The sequence below is a fragment of the Siphateles boraxobius genome, unplaced genomic scaffold (genome assembly GCF_051911475.1).
Source record: "Siphateles boraxobius isolate OS27281-9 unplaced genomic scaffold, OSU_SipBor_1 66, whole genome shotgun sequence".
NCBI classification, from domain to species: Eukaryota; Metazoa; Chordata; class Actinopteri; order Cypriniformes; family Leuciscidae; genus Siphateles; species Siphateles boraxobius.
The window spans coordinates 25828486-25853436 of NW_027509193.1; the positions used below are offsets into that span (position 1 = coordinate 25828486).

The 24951-nt window shown below is 38.7% G+C and overlaps 1 protein-coding gene across 1 annotated transcript in view; it reads right to left on the reverse strand.

Annotated features, from left to right (window-relative positions):
• Positions 1-272: 272 nt before the first annotated feature.
• rnf216 (ring finger protein 216) overlaps positions 273-24951 on the reverse strand; it is a 31251-nt gene continuing 6572 nt past the window's right edge. Inside the window, exons 4-17 of the mRNA XM_077213290.1 lie at positions 23058-23648; positions 22891-22967; positions 22694-22796; positions 22403-22564; positions 20906-21020; positions 20695-20831; positions 20504-20554; positions 16844-16981; positions 15816-15964; positions 15379-15457; positions 4968-5065; positions 2989-3211; positions 909-984; positions 273-825 (exon numbers count right to left, since the gene is read on the reverse strand). Coding sequence (XP_077069405.1) covers positions 530-825; positions 909-984; positions 2989-3211; positions 4968-5065; positions 15379-15457; positions 15816-15964; positions 16844-16981; positions 20504-20554; positions 20695-20831; positions 20906-21020; positions 22403-22564; positions 22694-22796; positions 22891-22967; positions 23058-23648 — 2295 coding nt within the window. The 3' untranslated portion in view covers positions 273-529. The remainder of the gene's footprint in view (positions 826-908; positions 985-2988; positions 3212-4967; positions 5066-15378; positions 15458-15815; positions 15965-16843; positions 16982-20503; positions 20555-20694; positions 20832-20905; positions 21021-22402; positions 22565-22693; positions 22797-22890; positions 22968-23057; positions 23649-24951) is intronic.

Consider the following 24951-nt stretch of genomic DNA (forward strand, 5'->3'; position numbering starts at 1 on the left):
GCGCTACAAATAGTAAGTCAGATTTATAGATCAGAAATGGCATCCATAGTAATCAAAATGATCATCTATTCTAGGCATTTGTATTTCCAGGAGTAAAGATGACAAAATGAGACAAACCCTGGATTTTAAAAATAGTAGTAAAATATTAAACTGGTTTGTTGAATGCATTAAATTCTGCTGATGACCTCATGGTGGAAATTGCAGCCAAACCCAAAATGTATTTGTAATTTCAGAAAGCGGCTCATATTGACTGATTGTGCAAACAAACAATGTTTAAATTTCAATCAAGTACTTTGTTTTATTCAACTGAAAACTAACAGGCGTTCATATTATTCACTCAGTATGTTGTTCAAAAAAATGACTTTCAACAAAGCAGCCAACAGGCGTCCTTATAACTCTCCAGAAAAATCAGTTTGGTTCTGGTTACAAAATACGTAGAAAAAAAACAGCGAGGGCTAACGGTTAAGACAGAATCTTGGATTATTATTTTTTTAGTAGTTTGAATGTGGCTCTCTGTACCATGGTGTCCTCAAAGAGGTCTTTGAAAGAAGCGATGCGGTGGTCCATAGTGCATAGGCATATTGAAGTCAAAGTTCAGGTTACGTGGGTTGTAATTTACTGGAGGGAGGTTGGGCAACGGGGGCACGTAGGGGGCTGGAATGGGCTGAAGGAAAAGATGCTGCTGCGGCCCGGGCAGCATGACCTGTGGGATGAGCAGAGGGGCGCGTACAGCCTGAGGAGCTGCGTTGGGGACCTGAAATGTGACCCGAGGGCGCTTCGCTGGGATGGGCTCGGGGGGAGGACCCACTCGCTTCCCTGTGGTTTCTGAGGGAGAGATTACAGAATATCATTTGACAGGATTTGAGTTTAAGTGGCCGACTACAGTTATTCAGTCGAGAAACACTGACCTGACTGATTGGTCTTCTTATTTAACTCCGCTTCACCTTCTTTTTGAATCTCCTGAATGATTCGCTCATCGTCTTGCTGTGGATTGAAAAGGACACAGAAAATGAGTGGGGCAGAAGAGATACAAAAGTAGAGAAAACAAAAAAGCCTTTCAAAAAAAGGCACAGTAATCAGGCTCTCCGGTTATTGTTCAATCATGCGAAAAGACCAGCAAACCCCGCCAGAAACAATCTCATGCCAACGTCCACGTCAGACCTTGGCAAAAACAGGGAAATCAGATGAACTTGGGAGGAGTCCACTTCATCGGTCAAACACAAAACAGCTCAAGTTCACCAGTTAGCCTGATGTACGGTGCCAGGTGATTAGGCACGGCTCTGAATGGAGGGGTAATAGCAGCCCTCGGGCTGTCAGCAGGATGGCACCCTGACTGCGCTCTTCACACAAAAACAGGATTCAAATGCCTTAATCGGATAATTAGTGAAACTTCTGGATCAACCGGAAAAGGATTTCTCAATTATTCTCACTGCTTAGCGATGACAATAATACAATTGAAAAAAATGACCATTCCATTGCCATCTACTAATCCTTGCGTCGTTCCAAACCCTCACTTTATTGTTCCCATGGACAACTAGTAGAATTTGATGGTAACACCACACATCAAGTACAAAAACTAGCTCTCCAATCCAATTTAAGTTACCCTACATTCAAACTTATGTACATTATGCACAAAGTCTGAACTTATGAAGCTTCTCATCCTCCTTTTATGGTGTGGAGTAGAGCTGAGCGATTGCTCGATTTTGGATTCCAACGATTATTTAAAAAAAATGGTGATCGAGACAAAATGATCATTATTCCATATTCCAAAGATACTCTCACTTTGTCGTGTAATAAATCCAGCGCACCCCTTTCCTTTATGGCGATACCCTTTTGTCCCTAACTAAAACCCCAAATATATAATATAATATACAATATACATTTTTTGGTGAACTATCACTTTAAAATCCACTGTTAAAAAGTTAACAACTGATAAAAAAGTTCTGTAAATGCATGATGTTTTTTTAAGTCATTGATTAATCGGGTTAGATACTGTTAATGTGGTGAAGAACACAAAGCAGGAATCATGAACGTGCATTAACATGAGCAAAAACATTTTTGAAAGCTAGGGTGGAAAATGAGTCTGGACATTCTACTAGATAACTTTTTTTTATTACTACATTTTAAAAATCATTTTGAGCAAAATGTAGGCAATAAAAGTAGGCGATAGGAGGATGTCTTAAACTATAGTATAACATTTGTGCCATTTATCAATCTACTATGAATGTACTATAAAAACTTTTTATGATTAATAAATGGGAAAATTCTCAGTGTGTTGTCAATAATAAATGAGCAATTTGTGCTTTAGTCATCATAGTACTGAGTGATAAATATGCAGAAGCAATGAGGCAAATGCTTGATGGTGCTAATGCATGAATACCGCAGTCACCAATCCATCAACATATATGAGAACAAACATGTTTCACTGACGTACCTCTCATATGTTAAACTCTGAAAAGTCCTGTATACAAAGCTGACAAAAAGCCATTACACCATACATCACCTGGTGTGTATCCTAAGACCAAATTACTCTTACAATGAATACACTATCAATGCATCACATTTAGGGCATTATTTAAAAAAACAATGCAATTAAAATGTAAACGTATTGTAATGCCTATTTAAAGCTTTTGTCTATTAATTTTAAATCAAATAGAATTCATAATAAAAAAGTAATATCAACTAAATTAAAATCAATGCAAATAATGTGATTAGAATCACAAAATTAACACCTAGATTCCAAAATAAGACTCAAAAATGAGGAGCAGAAAGCACTTTGTGTATGTTTGTGTGCTTTAAGTATTTACCCAAGTGCAAATACCCTCTGGGTTGTGAACAAAGGGCTTGGAGATATTTTACAGGAGGATGTTAAACCGGTTGTAAACCGAATAGATGTATAGAAAGAAAGTAAAGGTGTTTGCTGTTTTACAAGGAGGATCTCATGAAAGGAAAAGAAGTGGATGCTGAAGTGTAAAGTGTGAGATTTACCGTGGGGTCCGTCCACAGCGAGCACTTCTTGCAGTGTCGGCAGGGGGCACCGGGCGAGCGAGCGTGCTGGCAGAAGTGGTTGTAGCCGTTAATAGGGTCTCGGCAGAGGTAGCACATGAAGGCGCCGCAGCGACACGACATTCGGTTGCAGCCCTCTGACTTCACCAGACCTGTGGCGCACTTGTGGCACTTCCTGACACGGGCAGCGGTCATCTTTTCCTCACTGGTCATAAAACAAATGACATTTGTGTTCAGGTTTATATGCAAGCTCTGTTTCAAAACCTCTTGAGCTGCCTACCTACACAATGTTGTTTTAAATTCTAAATCAGAATGGAGTGCTATAAGCTCAGTGTAAAAAATATAACATGATATAATATTAACCAACACTAACACTGAGCCATGCATTTGTTGCAGTATTTTTGAGGTACTCCTCATTGTTAATTCATGTTAGTTCAGGTTTATTAAATAATGTAATAATAAAAATAAATATAAAATAACTTTTGATTTTAATAATGTACATGTAAATGGTAAAATGAACATTAACTAAGATTAATAATACTAATTACAGAGCCCTGCACATAACATAATATGTATATCGTGGTCACAAATTAAACAAATCGTTTCCAGTAATTACTAGTTTATGATTTCGTAAATCTTAGCCATGTTTTACTAATTCATTCCTTTGTTTTAAGTAAGTCATGCGCACAATATAATAATTAGTTCTCTCGTTTTACTAAATCGTGCGCACAATACAATAATTATTATTTTGTGCGCACAATTTACTTAAAACGAGGGATTTATTATATTGTGCAAACAACTTACTTAAAATGAGGGAATTATTAAACTTTAGGACTTATTTACTTAAACCGAGGGAATGAATTATTATATTGTGTGCATAATTTACATAAAACAAAGGAACGTTTTAGGAACGTCTTAGTTTGTGGCAATGATATATTTTTTTCCCGTGCGTCATCTGCAGGGCTCCATGAATAATAATGTTTTAAAAGTATTTTTCATTGTTAGTACATGTTAACTAATGTAGTTTACTAATTTTAACGTATGGAACCTTATTGTAATACATAACTAAGAAAGCTAATATATAAGTGTACTAGTTTTTCCATTCAAAATAAAAAAAAGTTACATTGAAAATATACTCTTAAAAAAAATAGTAAATTTGAAAAAAAAGAGGAAAAAAATCAATGGCGGGGAAAGCGTGGTATGTATTTTGTAAAGCATTAGCTTAGCAACATGCTAACATCAAACTATTTTTTGCTTCACATACATAGCTCTGTTTGTATTGCTGCCTATGAGGAGTATTACAAATGAGCTTAATGCGTTTCATTTCAGTTAGGGATAAATAGAAAGCTGCCTAAATAGAAAGCTGCTGTTCACTAGCTACACATAGACAGGAAGCATACTGGTATTGAAGCTTACCAATAAGAGATTATCTCACTGTATCATATCGATGTGAAAACACAATCGGCCATTGTGACACCATATGTAATTCATTCCCTCAGTTAGTTTTTTTTTTATCTGGCTCTAAATATGTAGGCAAAAGAAAAGGGTCGGGGTAAACAGGATACACAGTCTTTGTTAGATCCATGTGTATGATCCAATGACAGGAAGGAAAGCAGGCGATCACATCCTGTCCAGTCTAGAGACTGACCAACAGTGATAGGCTGTCTCAGTTTACACAGACACTCGCGCTCCAGTACACTTCCTCATGAATGCCTGCTGTGCACAGGGGCAGCTCTGGATGATGTGTATTTGCAAACATAACACTCAGGGGAATCCGTCAAATACAGCGAGTGTTTTAGTGTGCCATGAGAAAGGCCTGGGGAAACGACAGCTGACTCGGCATCAGGCTAATGCTAATGATCTCCCAGGTGGTTCACTACACTACCGAGTATCCTCAATAGTGAACGGATGCATTATTAACAAGCTTGCTCTATATAAAGAGTTTTCAGTCGGGCACTTACAAGGCCACCCGTAGCCGGATCTCGTCCCTCTCCATCACCTGCTCACAGGTCTTTCCTGCATGCTCCTTCCAAACCACATGGCACTTCCTGCAACTCTCCTGAGGAAAGGAACACAAACAAGCATCTGTGTTATTGATCACAATTGAAATACAGAGTGGAACGAGAAACACCTGGACTACACTTCATTCATCCAGTGGGGAAAAAAGGGCAAAGTTTCTGTTGCTCGGTCACCTCTGTTTGTGCATACGGAAGGAGCCAGTGTTCCCTGCATTGTTTCAGAGGTGCATATTGCTTCCTAGTCCTGCATAATCTGCTAGTATTGTGGGTATGATCCTTCTGACCAAAACGCATCTTAATACCAGGTGTAAACAGGATTCTTTGACATTTGGGTCCCTTGATATGGCACACATTGCTTTTTCAATGCAAGTCAATGGGATTTTCGGCCATTTTGACTGCACACCAGGTGAAAATGGTAGGTCTGATGGCTTAGTTAGAAACCCACATCTCAACAGAATTAAGACTAAAGGATTAGTCACATGTATAAGAGTAACACTTAAGGTTAGAGGCTTGTACACATCCCTAATCGTAAGTATGTGCAATAGCTTGCCTTAGCAAACAATACAAATAAAGGAGTTTCCTGGGCCTAGAATATGACTGTGTACATTTAAAAGCCATAGAATTGTTAATTAAAATTAAGTAATCTAAACTTTCAATCAGAGCTGTTTTCGTTGTTAACTTGACAGAAAGCAGCTACCGCAGACTGAGGGTGCACAGATCCCTGCCCTCCACTTTGGATGCGATTAATTCGTCGGCTGTCTGGTTGCCTAGAAACAACATTTTCATCTGTTCCACTTTAGCCATGCCTGCCCACAATGCTTTGCCTTTCAGCTGACTGGAAAGGACATCTGAGTGCAACATGCAGCTAAACATTCAGAGCGTGAAGACCATGTAAACGCCTACGCATTTCACAGGCACAGACATGGCTATTAAGAAACATTAGGAGGCAGTGGACACATCTGAAATTGCTATGGTCCATCATATTTGACAACCTAGTATGGACTGCAGCAAAGAATAAAAATTCCAAAATAGAGTTGCATGCCTTTTTAAGATGGATACTAGCTGAAGCTTCGTGAAAAATATTAGTTGTTTCGTGCAGCTGCTTTACTGGATCCAGCCCCTTTCTCCTCAGTCTTTAAATAAACCAGAGAAAGAGATCCACGGATGGAGAAGAGGCACATGTGGCCACTATCCACAGAGAGCCAACTCTAATCCCATAACCCAGTGTTGCCTGGTAACAAATTCCATTAGCATAAATAATTAAAGATAAAGCTGAATATTAATGACAGTGACAGATGATAAATGACAACTTAGTGTGATGCAGAAAACCTCAGAACAATTGCTCCACTCCCCCGGGCGTCATCTTAAGTGGGAAATATATCTATATGAGGAACTACACTAGCAAAGTGGCTTCCTCAGAAACACAGTAATGAAATCTAGCCTCTGGCTACATGGTGTAAAAAACAACAACAAATCATCATTCAACTGTATTGTTGTAAAAAAGCTGTATCAGAATCTACAGTGGAAATGGTGAACGATGCAGACATAAGGCCAGACAATAGCCATGAAGTGTGACGCATGAAGACATGTGACCTATAGTACTACAGTATTGTACTGCCCCCTAGTGGAGTACAACACCACAGCATGGGAGGGCCAACAACATTTAACAGATTATTTTAGAAAACCCAGATTTTTGAGATATCATTCTCAAATTTAAAATAGAACATGGTTAGACTTGTGGCTTTAGCGGCATTGGGTTTCTAAACTCCAACCAGATTTGATTATGATTTGATTAAATTCCTTGTGTGGAACTCTAGCTTGGTGAATAAAGCTCATTCTGATTCTGATTATTTTCTAAAAACTTAACAACACATTTTAAGCCATGATTCTTTATTATTCAAATTAATTCTGACTTGATAACAAACGGCTACTGTTTTTAACTGTAACTGGCCCTTCAAAAAAATTAAAAAAAAAAAAATCTGTAATTCTCAGTTTTACTTTTACAAAAGTTAGAGGCGTCATTTTAAATCTTCTAAATTATCTTAAAATATCACTATGGATTAATGTGATTGTCACTGAATTGCATGTACACACACAGAAAAGAAGTTAACAGGAAGTGACTGCAACTCTTCAGTTGAGGTGACTCTCTCAGTCAGAGGTGCAAACACACACTGGTACCTTCGCTTATATATGTGACTAAAAATACAGCGGTGACATCACACTGACATCATTTTAAACAGTGCTTCCTGGTACAAAAGTATACCTTGCAAGGCCAGGCGGACACTTCCTGATCAGCAGGGCGCAAACTCTTAGACAAAGGGTGGAGTCAGCTTCATATTCACACAGTTATGCAACGGCTATCATCTCTGTTGGCAAATACTGCAGATTCCTTCAAAGCAAGTGTGACAGTTTATGAGCAGCCAAAGACATTTATAGCCCCATTAACATTATTCTTTGATGATTTGTAAGCTGTCATCCAACCCTTTTCATTACAAATTTCTATAGAAATGAACAAAAAAACAAGTTCTTGCAGGAAAAGACATCAGGCAGGTTGGCTAGTGTGTGCCATGAATCAACAGTGAGCGCTGGACAGGGTGATATATCTAATGAGCAGAAAAAATGTGACTTTGAAGAGCGAATTTATCACTATAATACTGTTGCAGAAGAACCACAGGAACCTTTTACCCACACAGGAAGCATGTAGCTTTCGCCTGTGCCCGTATAAGGGTCTATTTTGTGTAATAAAGATAGATGGGTGACATCTAGCACAGCGATCAAAGTACCACAACAAACTGGAAAAACAGCATCTGTGACAAGAGGAAAACGGCTTTAACGGCAAATCTTTATCTCAGAAAAACAAGCCTAGGGTGACAATTGTGGTCATGCCGCACATTCTTGGAACATAAATCTGATTCACCAAAATGCATAACCCTCCATTTCCTGTTAATCGCTGTGTGTATACCTCTCATTTTAGCTGAAACCATATAACCTGAAACTCAAGCTCTAGGTAGTCACGCTAGTTTTATCTTGGCTGAACATATTTTTGTGTAAACAGTCCATTCATCTGGTGGACTCAGCTTTCATATTCAGCTTTCTGAGCTTTCACTTAGCAGCTTCTTTCTTTGCTGTGGCTGAGTATTGTAACCAATCACAAGTATGTCAGTTATGCATATGAATGCATTGACCAATCAGAACCATCTAAATTAGACTATAGGCCTATCAGTAACAATCTTGTTCTAATAAGCGAGTGAGTAACAAACCTAAAACACTTCCATTATAATCAACAGTATAAACATGGTGAAAATAAGAGATTTATTCTCCGGTCTAGGCAATTTCATTGATTACAAGTCAAGCACAGAGTTCAACAAATCACTTACTTACTTTCTTCTGCAGAACACAAAAGATGGTATTTTTAAAAATATCTTCTTTTATGTTCCACAGAACAAAAGTGGAGTAAGTGCAGTTTTGGAAGAGCATGAAGGTGAGAAAATGATGACAGCATTTTAAATTGCGGTAACTATCCCTTTGAAATCCTTCTACAATGAAGAATATTTTAGAGGGGGGTGTTCTAATACGATAAGCTGTATCAAATGTTTGGGTAACACTTTACAATAAGGTTCCATTTGTTAACATTAGTTAATGTATTAACTAAAATGAACTAACAATGAGCAATACATTTGTGACATTATTTATTCATCTTTGTTAATGTTAGTTAATAAAAATACTGTTGTTCATTGTTTGTTCATGCTAATTCACTGTGCATCAACTAATATATTAACAAATATAACTTTTTATTTGAATAATGTATTAGTAAATGTTAAAATGATAATTAACTAAGATTATTTAATGCTGTAGAAGGATTGTCCATTAACAACTTTGTTCGTCAAATCTTTGCATTTAGTTAAAATGGAATGTCCTTCCTGCCAGTCCACATATGTATTTCTACACCTCCAGGCACCCTGCTTACGCGGACATCCCACGTCATCAGCGCGCTCCGTAATACAGAGTTGTAGACAAATAGTCACCGAGTGCCGCAAACAAATAGCAGCCGCCTTTTACAGTTTAGCAGCTTATGCTGCGTTCACACCATGCCATAACCATAATTACAAGATGACAACCCTTGACGTTCTACCCGGAGATGTTCACGTGCTCAGACTCGGATTTATGCGTTTCTATGTCAACACTATCATTGACGAAATTAATCTACAGCGGTCAGGTGGTAAAAGTCCGAGCTCTGTAAGTGGCTTATGTTCATTATTATTGTCATGTGCTTTGAGACATGAGGTAATATAACACTGTCTCTCGTCTCGTGACGCTTTGCAGACTCTGCTTTGTGCATTCATGTTTTGAAGAAGACATGGCTAAAAGCTTTCAAAGCTAGCTTGCTATTGGTAGCCTGTCCGAAATTGCCAACCCTACCTTTAAAGGTGTTACTGTACATTTATGTTTTATTTCAGACAAAAATAAAATGGTGTTAAAAATTTCCCTTTAAGGGGCTTGTGGCAGCTGGCTGCAGGACATTCTGAGTTGGCGTCCAATTTCGGGACACAAATTGTCACATGAAATTATGTATTTAGTGTTTATACTGAGATGGGAACATCAATTATTACATGTAAAAATGTATTATATAGAATAAAAGCATTTTATTGTTAATACTAATCATCTTAAATGGCAGTATCAAAGCAAAAAAATAACAATTAGATTTTTGGTCATAATCATGCAGCTAACAAGACCTATTCCAGTGCATGTGCGACTAGTTCTCCAAAGTAAAACAGCAAAAGCGAGTGCGAACTGTTGCAACATCTGTTGAGGCACTCAGTGAATAAGCTCAGTGCTTCTCTCCTGAACAGGCGTGCGGCAGCAGCAGGCCTTATAAGGCAGAAGAGGAGATTTGCTGAGCATCTGATTGGGGGGCTGCTTGTTCTGGAGAACCACGGGCCTGTATGAGCCTCAGGGACACAGCGACACACCCACAGCATGTGCTAACACACACAACCACCCCTAAGCCATGGCTACATATCATAAAACTAGAACACAAAAGTGTTTTTAATGAAACACTCATAATTTCAGGGTTTGGCTCATGATAAGTACAATGAGGCAGGGCTGAACAAATACAGCACCCTATAAACTCAACTAGTATGCAACCATGTCTGAACTGGATCTGTTGGATGGAATGAAATCCATAGCGGAATATATAGTATATATGCTACCGTTCAAAAGTTTGGGTCAGTAAGAATAAAAAATCAACAAAAAAAAAAAGAAATGAATACTTGTGTTCAGCAAGGACTTATTAAATTGCTCAAAAGTGAGAGCCAATACATTTATATTGCCCTTTCAAATAAATGCTGTTCTTTTAAACTTCCCATTCATCAAAAAAATCCTGCTTTTTTTATCATGGTTTCCCAAAAAAAAAAAAAAAATTCAACACAACGGTCTCTGTTTGAGTGAATTAATTAATTTCAATTAATTAATGCTGTCTTGGTGAGCATAACAAACTTAAGATATATATATATTTTTTTACCAATCTCAAACTTTTGAACACACACATATATATATATATATATATATATATATATATATATACACCGTCGGTGTATGAATGTGTGTATGAATGGGTGAATGTGAGGCAAATATGTAAAGCGCTTTGGTGGCCATTCGGTCTGTGAAAGCGCTATATAAATGCAGTCCATTTACCATTTTTTACCATTTTACCATTTATATATATATAATATTTACTAAAACTCTTGAACTCTAGCAAAATCATAAATTATAGAAAACATGCTGCAGCTGCTACAATCTATCAAAGCAAAACTGAGAACATGGATACATGGAAAATAAAGTGCAAGCAAAAGTCAGTCTATTGAGCCAGAGAGAAGGGAAAGTTGCTAGATCAGCATGTGAAAGCCAGAATTAACAAATCACAGTGAGAAAAATGCATTTTTTTTAAATGTACAAACCTTAAAAAAAAAAGTAAAATCTGGGTCAAATATAAACTGTACCACATTTCAAATTTGAAGGATCTGGGTCTAGCCAATGAGTGTCCTGGATTCACTACGAGGGGTGGAGCCACAGAGGTAGCGGAGAGGGAAAAGTGTGTCAGTTATACAACTCATCTTCACCGAGGGAAAAGAGATGAAAGAGAGGGGCAGAGGAGAGGACGTCTCCTCACCACATCACATCACAAACAAATGGGACATCAGAAGTGAAAGTGACAGGAGGGAAAAACTTGTGTGCTGAAACACGAGCACTGAAGTCATTAATGGGGCACTGGGAGTTTTTCACATCAGACTGATCCTACCATGGACATATGTGGGTTAGACAGCTGCAAACATCTCCATACACAATGATTAGAGCAGGCACATAACCGTCACAGACGGAAAGACCCTCAATATTCAGGTGCATCAATATTGCTTTTTAAAATGGCACAAAGAACTGTAATATTAACACTTAAGTTGAAAATCTAAAGGTGTGGTCACATTTGCAGTGCTCGCCATATTTTCACCGGTGAAATCCATTCATTTCAATAGAAATTGAAAGTGTGAAAGACTTCCCCATGCAGATTTTGCGGGTTAAAGTTGGTCATGTAAATTCGCCGCATCGACCAACAGAGAGCTGCTTGGTTTGACAGTGACTTCGATGTGAGAGCTGAGCATCATATTTTATATGCCTTTATACATCGCTACACTACAAACAACAGACCCTTTTGCCCTTAAAATTTTGTAGAAATTTTGCTAATGAAGCCGCACCTTAAAAATGAGAGTCTGAGCCTCGATGTAAGAGATGGTTTTTTTTTTAGTTGACGGTTTCACAACGACTTTTACTTCAGTGGAAAATTTACCATCAGAAGTTTCTATTTCTACAGAAATGTAATCTACTGCCAGATGGAATTCTGAAGAAAACACACACACACAAAAAAAAGTATTTAAGATAGGTAATTTCTAATTATATAATGCAAATTTTTAACACTATTTATATACAATTTACCTAGTGGTCTAAGACATTCAGCACTGTGCTCTATTAAGTGCAGTGTCTTATTAAGGTTTTTCTGACAGTTTTATTAAGAGACCAGCTTGCATTCAAAGGTGATGGTTCATAGATCAACCCTCTGAAAACTACATCCTTTCAGGCACCAAAACCCAGATGTTTAACCACTAAGCCACAACACTGCCAGTATGCTCACTAAAATACACCATTTATCTGGCAGGTGTCATTTTATAGAGACTATCTCTCCAACAAATTTGTTCCAGAGAAGCATTGCTTTGGAAAAGTTCTCATGATGCTGGCCAAGTCAAGGACAGCTGTGCAAGAGAGCCCAGTTCTCTATCTCGATAGGAATGCCACGCTGAGAGCCAGAAAGAGGAAGTGAAAGTGGGTCGCATTATGAAATCATACCACACAACTGTTCTCAATTTCCCCCTCCAGTCCCATGACTCCACCACGAGGAAGATGTATAGGAGGCCTTAGGCACACTTAATCTATCAGTGGGACCAAAAGGAAGGCCAAAGTCACGGGCGTTGGAGTGGCTTCCCCTGCCCCCCTCTCCCGTCCTGTTGTGAGCGGCTGCAGAAGTGAGGCGGGGTTGAGTGTGTAATCAGCAGTAGATGTGTGCAACAACAAAACTGCACTGCCATTATAGAACAAGAGCGCCACCAAGAGGACAACTGGTATACTACAGGAAACACAAAAGTACCATGTTGCATATACCTGATGGTAGGCTATTCAAGTCTTTTCAAGGGAAACTCCTACATCATGCCTTTTACCAAGACGGTCAATGTTATAACATTGATCTCAATGCATGTTTCAGGTTATTGTGCCTAAAACCCTACTTTATTATATGTCTATCGTTACATCCAAGAGCATAGTAATATTTTGTTTTTGTTGTTATTCATGTGAGGAGTGTTACTGGAATCTGTGTGCCTCTTTCTTTCCCTGTGCTTGCCTGCCTAATAGATTAACAGCGATTACCTGTTTTCAATCGCATACGTGAACGCTGTCCATGCACGGATTGGAGCGTGCTGGAGGATTTCAAGATAAAGAGTGTTGGGGAAGGTGAGAGACGATGCAGCATTTGAGGTTTTCCACCCTACAGTCCCAGACTAGTTGGCACTCCTTGCTGTTGAGTTACAATGTGTGTCACAATGTGAAGAAAAAAAACAAGAATTTCCATTTTATGGTGAATAATCATCCCGCTTAAAAAAGCTAAAGGGGTCATGACAGGAGAAATCAAATTTGCTTTGATCACTTTAACATATAAGAGGTCTATGTGCCATTAACACATCCAGCATTATAGCTTACAATGTACTCATTAAAAACAAAGCATTTATTTTGCAGGATATTGCAGGATCTGTGACATCACACGGGCAATAACATTTGCACATGCCTATCTCCAGATCATAGACATCGAAAAATAGTTACAGATCATCACACCATACTGGCCCACTGGCTGACATTTGCCTACACTGGATGTGAGCGTCTCGTCGCATCAAAAGCAAATAGAACCCATTATAATCACTGATGCTGTCTACACTGGATACAGTATACAGATGCATGTTCAGTTTCTGACATACTCCACGTGCTGGAGTCTGTTTACAACAGGACAAATGGAAGAAAGAATGAACGTTTGCTTTGACGCATCCAGTTTAAGCAGCTTGTTTGCATCTCTATACACACTTAACAAGGATTCCAGTATTGGAAACAAGTGGATTATTTTAATGGCATCCCAGATCACGTTGAAGGATTATATGTTTGTTCGGAACATTTTGTTGTGTAAATGAGACACAGTGTAAGGGAGGGTTTGCAAAGAAATATTTGTTGAAATATAAAGCACTGTATTGAATCTGACAGCAGCTGCATTAAAAACTGTAAGTAAATGATTTCATAATGCCTTGTCTGTAAATGAGTTTCAAATGGATAGTGTTTTAAAAACACTTACTCGCGTGCAAAAGCGAGTGGGCAGTGGCACTGATACAGTTTCCAATGCAATGACGTTAACCAATCATAACAGTGGGTGTATAATGATGAGCCTTAAAAAAGCTGCCCTTTTTGAATGGATCATTTCAGACAGAAGGTTGGAATGAAGGTTGAAAATTATAATTTTTACACAAATATATTATACTTGTATACTCAAAGTCTTCCTATCAGGCCTTTTGAGAGAGTAACTGTGAGTTCAGAGTCCTTGACATGTTCTGCATAGCAGCTGAAATCCACTAACACACAGACGGACTGTATCCTGGCACTGCCTGATACATTCCTCACAGCCCAACACTGATAAGACTAAAGACAAAACATCAGATGTACTTGTAACCAGTGTTGGGTGTTGGGTAAGCTACTGTAAATCTTGTCAAGCTACAAGCTACTAACACCTTTGGTGCTTAACCCCTAACTAATCAGTTTTTGATATACATCTTAAAGCAACTGCACTTATTAATAAATTAAGATGATCTACACTACCATTCAAAAGTTTGTGCTCATTCAAATTTTTATGTTTTTGAACGAAGAATATTATGCTCACCAAGGCTGCATTTAAAAATCAAAAATACAGTAATATGGTGAAATATTATTATAATTTATAATAACTGTTTTCCATTTTAATATATTTTTAAAAAGTATTCCTGTATTGGCACAGCTTAATTTTTAGCAAACTTACTCCAGTCATCAGTGTCACATGTGCCGCAGTGTAATTGTCACTTTTGATAAATTTAGTTTAAATGCATTTAAATGACCTTATCAAGCCTGGAAAGAATCAATAATAAAAAAAACTTATATTGCCAAATTTTCCATGAAAAATGAGAACAATGGAACAACCCTGAAAATTTCCTTGTGGACACTGGATATCTTTTATGTTCCATGAAAATTGAACAAAAGCACACAAATTCTATAACCAAGCCAATGACATGAATCAGTGAATAATTTTTATAGAATCAGTTCATTTCACATTAAACCAATTTGTTAGAATGAAAATACAAAGCTGAACTACTATTATACTGTTGAAAAAATGTAGTTAAGTTAGTCCTTTACTGCTTGTAACAAACACTTGGTATGTTGTTTTGTGATTCATTTCCTGAAGGTATAATCCACTTTTTCAAGGTTGTTATCTGAAATATCACGAGACAGAGATATACCAGAATACTGATTCACCTAGTTGTGCTGAAATTCCCAACCCTTGTTGAGTTCAGTTTAGGGTTCAGAGTGCTGAACATTTATAACAGACAAGATGAATGCCGGTCTCTGTTCCTCCCCTGACCTGACTAATTCCACCATTCGGGGGCTCAGAAATAGAAGTGGAATGAAGGGAGAGAGAATTGAAAAGATGCATAACACTCAAACAATTGTGTATCCAGCCACACAGACTAACCTTTCTGCAGCGAGGGTTTGGGCAACTGAACAGAGAAATGCCTTTATCCAAAAGTGCTGGGAAGTTACAAAACGGACACCTTGAAAACAAAAAGTGAGCAAAATAATGTTGTCAGGAGTTAAAACAATGAATCATTTAAATCTGAAGTTTATAATTTTGTTTCTGTTTTGAATTGGTTTTTCCTCAAACAAAGGTATCACACGGCTGTCGAAAAGTTTTTTCAAAAATATAGAGCACAAGTTGTATACTATGGACTACTTATATGGATTACTTTTCTGTCCTTTTTGGAGCCTGACAACTCTAATTACTATTCACTTTCTTTGTATGAAAACGAGCAGCCTGGACATTCTACAAAACATCTCCTGTTGTATTTCACGAATAAAGAAAAGTCATACAGCTTTCGATCAACATGAGAGTAAGTAAAGAGTTTAATTCACCTGACCAGTTCGTCAGCACAGGTGGCTGCTATGGCCTCCTCAGCCTGTCGCTCGTAATATTTGCACAGAATGTTTTCAGGTAAAACTTTCTCCAGCTCACTGGAAGGGAAGGAACAGGTGCAGTTCCCATCCATACAGCTCAACTCCGACTACAAACAAACACGAAGAACCATTTTTACTTTATGCATAGCCAAAATACACTCTAACTGTAAACTGTTCAGCGAGTGCTTGCGGTGGCAACCTATATACAGTGAGCCTACATACTTTACCATTCAAAAGTTAGGGGTCAGTAAGAGTTTTTTTCTTTCACTTTTGATCAACTAGAATCGATGCATCAAACAACACTAAATAATGCTTTAAGTCGATCAAAAGTGAAAGTAAAGACATTTATATTGTTACAAAAGATTTCTATTTCAAATAAATGGTGTTCTTTTGAACTTTCTATTCATCAAAAATCCTGAAAACCGTTTTCAACATTGATAATAATAAGAAATGTTTCTTGACCAGCAAATCAGCTTATTAGAATGATTTCTGACAAATCCTGTGACAACGACGACTGGAGTCATGATGCTGAAGATTCATTCCTTATTTTTACAGTATTTTGATCAAATAAAAACTTCCTTGGTAAGCATAAGAGACTTGGTAATTCAAAAACATAAAAAAAAAATCTTACTGACCCCAAATTGTTTAATGCTAGTGTGTCTAAAAACACTATGAATTTAATTCCATTAGACATAAAATATAAAACTCTGCAAACAAATGATGCTAGAACTTGTTTATGATTATTTAGAATGAAAATGAAAGAAAGATGGGAGAAAAACTGGGAAGAACCTAAAAATCACAGAACAAAGTGAAACCAAAATACAGGGGATTTTAAAAAACATGAGAACAACACTGTGCACAATGCCTGAAAACATGATAACGACTGTGACCGCACATGCCTTTTCCAGTAATACTATTCAAAAGAAACAAAGGTAACCTCAAAGACTGAATGTCTATTCTCAACTCTCCAGCCACAGATGACTTACCCGTCCTGAGCCGAACACGGCCTCCTGGGCGTACTTTACCAGGCATTCCTTGCAGAATAGATGGCCATCCGTGCACTGGGTCATCTCCTCAAAGGCAAACTCCCCACAGCAGCAGCCACATTCAATCAACTGCCCGTCCTGAGAGCACAGGTCAAAAGTGTCACATGCTCTCAAATCACAAACTTCAAGATCATAATCTAAAACATATTACCAGTCTGAACGAGGTCACTAATCTGACTTTAGAGCTGGACTGGAACTGTCTGTTTTATACAATATTTTCCAACAATCAAACATATAAATAAAAACATGTAATGTTGCTCTTTGAGCATGAAAAATTTCTGCAGAGTTACAAAGCACAAAGTCACTCCAAAGGGAGTTATTTTAGCACCGTTTCTGAACTCCCTCAAACGCCTCGATTGTAGTCTTGAGTTTTCTACCGGGAACGTACAACGAGTGTAACGGAACACAGAAGTCATGCTTTTGGTACGTAAGCTTAGAAATAGGAAAAATGGTTACACTTTAGTTTAGGGTCCAATTCTCACTATTAACTAAGACTTTTGCCTCAATAAACCTCTAATTACTACTTATTAGTTAGTAAGGTTGTTAATTTTAGGTATTGGGTAGGATTAAGGGATGTAGAATAGGGTCAATCAGAATAATGCTTTATAAGTACTAATAAACAGCCAATATCCTAGTAATATGCATGCTAATAAGCAACTAATAATAAGCTAATAAGCAGGATTGGACCCTAAACTAAAGTGTTACAGGAAAAAGCAACAAATCCACAATGCTAAGGTACTTTTATTTTATTTTGAACAGACAGTAGTGCAAATTACAGTTTGTTCCACCAAGCAGCATTGAGTCCCCCCTGAGATAGTTTGTACAGTACAGCCTACTTTAGTGTATTAAGCACTAAGCAGTAAACAGAATGCACTCTAGCATAGGTCATATTTTTGCAGGGCTGATAAAAAAAACAAAAGGTATTTGGTCACTATCAGCTACTAAAAAAAAAAGAAGCATCTTCTGTTATAAAAGCATTTTCCACTTTCCTTTCAAAGTATAATCCTTTGTTTGTGACTGCAGAAAGACGCATTCGATGCGTCTGTACTATCTCCAGGACTTGTTTTCAAGCACTCAAGTCAGGGCAAATAACAATCGAATATGAGCATCCCTATGCCCTACTCACTCCGGAGTGCAGAGCCCTTGAAGTGGGAACTTTGGAGGGAGCAGGGCACTTGTGTGTAATAATAATGAAGCCGTTTGAAACGCACTTGGCAAAGGGAGCAATGAAAGACCACGTAATTTCCTCATTAGTTTCACGTGAAATGTTACCACGACAAAGCTATACAGCAACAACAGGAATTTCTTACTATTGATATATAAATAATACTTTATTTATAATTTTTTTAAAGTTTTTAAGATATGCTTGATATGTGTGTGTGTTCCCGATCCTGAGTTAAGCATTAAACATTTCTTATGAATGACTAAAATGTGTCTATACATCACAACAAAACAAAATAACTTGAATTATTCTGTTTATATGTTAATTCCAACTCTACTGACATCTATAAATTTAAAATAAATCGTGAGGATTTGCCACCCTGGGTCACATGACCATAAATGATTAAATTACTTCCATGAAGTGATCTTCACATGTTCCCTTCACTAATGGACTTGTGGAAGGGCCCTTCATGAAGGGATTCAGTTGTTCACTTTCGTTTGGAATTCCCCCACAAATGGGATCCTCAGGAGTGCCCTTCAAGGGTGCAAAAGCAGTTTGGAATTCACCCTCATTCGCTGTTCTTCTTCTGCTCTTTTTTCTGTTGTGGTGGTTAGCAAACAGTGTTGCATTACCACACAAGCCCCATTCTCTACTGGAGTGTGGGTTGCATGTAACTGACAGTATTTGTCGTCTCACTGTATGCACGAGCAGTGGCGTCCGTACCGTGACGGTTCGGGACGAATACATGTACAGTAACACCCCTAGAATGTACAAGAGACAATATTCCTCATTAAACAATTCCCTCATAGGCCATATGCAAAAAAGGGGCAAGGCCTGGTTGAGTTGCGTTAGTAGTGCATTGAAACTCGCGGTTATGGTAAGGGAATTGACTTTTCTGAAATACGCTCCAAGTGGTTGACCAATCACAACACACTGGTCCAACCAACAAATCAGAGCACATTGCGCTTGTCTGAAAGAGAAGCTTCATAGAGACAGAAACTAAACAGATCGTTACTGACAGAATGGGATGAGAGGTGCTGCAACAATGTAAAATTTGTGGGTTTTTAACATTTAAAGGAGCTGTATGTAAGAAATTTATTTCAATTAATCATAAAATGGCCCTGATTTGTCACTAGACATTAAGAAATCATGTTCATTTCAAATACTTATATTACTGACAACAGTAGTCCGGCCAGGATATTGTCATTTAAAAAGTGAAGTTGCAGCCCTCAACTGATGTTGTCATGTTGGTTTTGGATGTTGCGGCATCCGGGTTGCCAGCTCTGCTAGTTACCACAGCTGCAGCTACAAACATGTCGGAATCGGATAAAAAAAATGTCTAACGTTGCGAAAAAAAAACTCGTTATGAATCCGAAATACTTCGCGACAAAGTCCGAAATAAAACAAGGATCTGTATAGGAGATGCCTTTGAAAGATAAAGACGGCTGAAAACGGAGAAAGTTTTTGAAGACAGACGCCAACGTTGCTAATTTTCTCCTGGACAGGTAAGATACATCTATGTTTGGCTAACGTTTGGCTTGATGTAAATGGACATTTCAAATATTCATGACAGTCGAACAAAGTTATGCATGTTCGTGCAAAGTAACGTTACGTTAGCTCATATGGAGAAGGTGGGTCATCGAATTGAAAAGGTAAGGAATTGTTTGTGTAATAAAAACGGCGAGCCGTCATTGCTAACATTAGCAATGCATTATCAGAGCCCGTTTCTCTGTCATTATGATGAGACGCTGAGGAAAACAACATTAGCAGGCCCATTATTGTTTATGATGCAAGTTCTACAAACAAAAATAATAGAATGACACGTAATCTTTCACATCACATATTTTAGCGTTATGGACGTGTACTGCAGGGTTGCTTTCACTTATAGCGTCAGCTAAATGAATAGCTGTATCTTTGATATCGGTTACACACAGTGACAGAGGCTTGTGCTTACGTTAATACCGTTACAAGTTAGACTAACAAATACTGTTCTAACAATGCACTGTCACATACGAGCGTACATCTTTACGATTATATTTGGCTAATCGCCATTAGTACATTTTTGCGATATATAATTACTTTGCAAAACGTCTCTCATTTGACGCATAAACATAATTAACAGTAAACACTTCTTGTAGCAGCCTACGTTCCTGCTGGATCCTGCAGCCTACCTGGCAACCTCGAGTCAGGGAGGAGGGAGAGGGGATACACTGCTCTACTCTAATTTGAAAGTGATTGCACTACCAGTTGTGGCCACATTCTTACATACGGCTCCTTTAAGCATGAAAACCTATTCTAGTAGAGCCCAAAAACAAAATCAAGATTTTGTAAAAGGGCATAATGTGGCCTCTTTCAGTTGTAATTTGTTTCTTATGATGTGGTTTGACGTCATTACAAGAGCATAAAAAGTTCGTAAACAACTGGTTCTTCACACCCACCTTTTGATACTGCTCCTCGTTCACTTGCAAAGCCAAAAGAAAATCTTCGTGCTGAAAGCAGGGGAAAAAAGCCCGTTAACTATTTGAACAATTAACAGCCTGTCAGCTCAGTTTCACACAACCCTTCTTCTTTAGGTTGATTCAAGAGGAACCATCAGAAGTAAATAGAAGAAGTGTGCCGTGTGAAGTACCTCAGCCATTTCCTTGGCTTTCTGCTCATAGAACTGCAGCTCTTTTACAAGAGACGGCTCCAGTGTTGTCTCGTTACCACGACTCCATCTGCGATTCTTCTCCAAAAAGTACATCTTTCTTTCCAGTTTAAAACAACCTGAAATGAATTAGACAAAATGAGCATTTCATGCATTTGAAAGGCACGTAAAGGAGAAAAATATATGTAGTCACCCTGCTCAAACTTGAAGTCTATGAAGATGCGTTCATTTGGCTCTCTTCTTCTTTTCTTCTTCCCTGAGGGGTCAGTAGAGTTTTCTTGCCACTTCTTGAGGGCTTCGAATAAGGCCTTCAAGAGACATCATAGAGATTAATACCATACAAATGACTAAAAATACGGTAAAACAATATGGGTTTTTTAATGGCTGATGCAAATGCCAATATCTTAAAAGAGTGTGGCCAACGACCAATACAATAGTGTTAAATAGTGTTAGCAAACGACATTTCGCAGGGGAAAGAAAACAGGCCTTCGTGTGACAAAAAACGATGAAAGATACCGGAATAATGACAATGAAATAAACATCCAAAGCTATTCTGACAACTAGCAAATAAACCAACCGAAAACAACTGCTTTTCAAACCGCCTCCTTTTTAATGGATCATTATATAGTGTTACACAAAACTGGCTGAGTAGAAAGTGGCCATATGAGTGCTTTTTCCATCAGTTTTGCTCTGTAGCTATTTTATGAACCTACACCCACACAGAGGTCACGGCCGAACCAAGAGGCTTGCTATTATTTGCCACTGTGCATTTGTGTCAGGGTCACCAAACTTAAATCGGATGCAAATTTTACACAGGGGGTGCTTCTCATTTCTTATTTTTCATCCTCGTTACATTTCCTCGCATCTCAGCTCCACCCCCTGTAGGATACAAGGGAAGGCTGCAAGGAAAGAAAAGGAGGACGGAGGAATCGAGTGAACGCTTTTTTTATACATTGGAATACTTGATCACTCAAGCGTCACTTCACAGCGTTCATCAGCAGCGCTCAAAGGATCTGCCCTCATGTTGTTGAAGTTTGTTTATTTAAGAAATTCAAAAGAAATAATAATAAAGCAAGATACCCCATTGAAATATGTGAGATGTGTGGTTTATATAAACTGCAAAGGTAAAGTATAATTTAAAATGATTGTGACCGATGTGAAGGAGGAGAATTTATATGTGCGTCACATTTAGTCGATAAAACACTTCCGCATAGGATACACATGTGTATCCCCGCTCATGTCTCTTCTGGAAGCCTCCTCACTCCTTGACTCCATGCAGTGCAATTAGAGAATTGAGATGTCCTTTAAGGTGGCTGAGCTTGATTGGTTTCCGGGTCATAGGATTGAGGGCGGAGGAGCGAGGAGATGGGGAGGGATATTGAGAAGCACCCAGGGAATTTTTCTTAGCCAATTGAAGTCCACCAAGGCGAAATTCTTCACCATGCAAATTGCCATGAAAATACTGGATTACACTCACAAAACTTTGCCAAGCAACAATAATTGTGAGTGTGACCACAACTTTACACAAAATAGTTGAACTTATTCAATATAAACAATATTAAGTATAATCTACACCTGACATCAGCAAGCTTCATCAATACTTATTGACACTGAATGATGTTGAATGTCAACTTCCTGACGTAAAGATTACAGAGTTCGTAGAAGAATTCTAGTAGGTATGAATGAGCACCTTTCGTGTGATTGCATAGTGTCCTTTGAGGCAATTCAGGGCCCATTTGATATCCTGACAGCTCAACATTCTGAAGTCACCCATCAGCATGTCTGCAGCCTGAATGACAACCTCTGGGCCAACAGTCTTTAGTTTGAAATAATCAAAATAATTTTCACTTTCCTGTATGACAAAGAAAAAGTTATACCATATTAGTTACATTTTCTTAAATGTAATACATTCATAGTAGTAGCACCCAATATATCTATGACTAAATAAATATGGATATCTGATAAAAAATAAAGTGCAAACCTGCGTCTCAGAATCATTTGTCTCGAGGAGAACACTGCTTTGTGTCAAAACTGAGTTTGCTTTCTTCGGATAATCAGGGTTTTCCAACAATATATTGCATATTCTGTGTTAAAGAAGCCAAACGATGTCTCACAAACATCACATGTGAACAAAGTACGTCTGAGCAAGAAATGAGAAGATAAAAGGCATGTGCTTACACATTTAAATCTTTCAGGTCACCTCTCTCTATCAGTTCTGCTACATATGCGTCCTGCACATCAGGGAAAAGGTCCATCTGAAAATTTGAGTCAAAACAAACCCCACCTTTAATGCAGGACTTGAACAGTCGCATACTATAACGTGAGGTGCTAATCAGAAGACTCACCACCCCCTTCACCAGGATATCGAGGGATGTCCGGTCAGGGGCCTGCTGAATGAGGGGTTCTCTGGGTGCTGATGGCCCAGGCCTCTCGTTGTCAGCCGGTCCGGGGAAACGTGCAGGAGAGAGAGGGGCTGCCGGCTGCTCATTTTGTCTGACCTCTACAAGCACAGTGTCCTGTGGCGTCCGAGGCCTTATTGTGGGCCTTTCAGTTCTCGGCCAAACAACCGCTTCAATTTTGCGGGGCAAGTCTGATTGACCTGATTCAGTGGTGGGTGGAGCTGAAAAAACAGAATTGGCCTGATTTGCTGAGTGTGCACTAGCTGAAGGGTCCTTATGAATGGGCAGTGAGTCCTTAACAGGCAATGAAGGTCTGTGCAAGGCATTTTCTCTAGACGTCGAGGGTACAGCATTCTGGTCCGTGGTTAAGACACCTATGGCTTGGTTTCCTAATGTAGGATGTGCGACGACTACAGAAGGATGAGGAGCGTGTGCGCTGGTAGGATGTCTGTTGGACCCAGATGCCTGGCCTGGGAAGGTCCTAGCACTCCATTTGGCTGCAGGTCGGATCAGCTCACGTTGAGGTGAGGGCTGTGGCTGCCAGACAAAAAGAGAATGTATTTGATTAATATTTTAACAGGAAGCGCTCATCACATTATATTGCAGTACTTGCACATCAGTTTTCTAGAAATGTAAGCACTGAACAGAAAGATAATTTCTCATTCTCTTAGGCAACTTTTACTTTTCTTTTTTTTATGGCAAAAACAGTGCAGTGGTCCAAAAAAAGTATTTGTACATTTAAGGCACACTTAAAAAAACATTAGACTGTAGACAGATATTAAATTCTATAAAGATATTATAGAATTTAAAATTTTCATATTCAGTACAGTATACACATTTAAAAACGGTTATACTGGTATTAGTGCTGGTTTGACACTAGGGGGCGCTATGCTTTTTTTCTTTCTATTTGCCTACACATAATAGGCAGTTTGATGCTACACTCTTTTTTTTTTTTTTTTTTACTGAACTAAAAATTTAGAAAATATCTGAAAAGTAAAGGAAATGAAATGATTAATTTGCACACTTATTCTCATTCCAGGCTGATGATCCGACGGTAGCCGTTCGCATCTCAGCCTGCCTGACAAGACATTTCTGGTTGGATGAAGGACCACCACCTTCAACTAAACCTTGCGAAGACAGAGTTGCTTGTGGTCCCGGCCAACCCAACACTTCATCACAACTTCTCCATTCAGCTAGGTTCGTCATCCATAACTCCATCAAGGTCAGCCAGGAACCTTGGAGCTGTGATTGATGATCAATTGAACTTTACAGACCACATTGCTAAAACATTGCACATTGCCCGGTCCTGCAGATTTGCCTTATACAACATTAGGAGGATCAGGCCCTTCCTATCAGAGCATGCTACACAACTCCTTGTCCAAGCATTTGTTCTATCCAGACTGGACTATTGTAATGCTCTCCTAGCAGGTCTTCCAGCTTGCACTATCAAACCTCTGCAACTGATTCAAAATTCTGCAGCTAGAGTGGTCTTTAATGAGCCGTCACATGTCACTCCTCTCCTCACAAAGTTGCACTGGCTGCCGCTCGCATCAAATTCAAGTCACTGACTTTTGCCTACAGAACAACCACTGGCTCTGCTCCCTCCTACCTTAACTCATTACTTCAGACTAACGTGCCATCCAGAAACTTGCGCTCTGCAAGTGAATGCCGTCTTGTGGTGCCATCTCAAAGAGGCACAAAATCTCTTTCTCTGACCTTTTCCTGGTCTGTCCCATGCTGGTGGAATGATCTGCCCAACTCAACCAGAGCAGCTGAATCCGTGTCAATTTTCAAGAAACGGCTGAAGACGCATCTTTTTCGGCAACACTTGATCCATTAA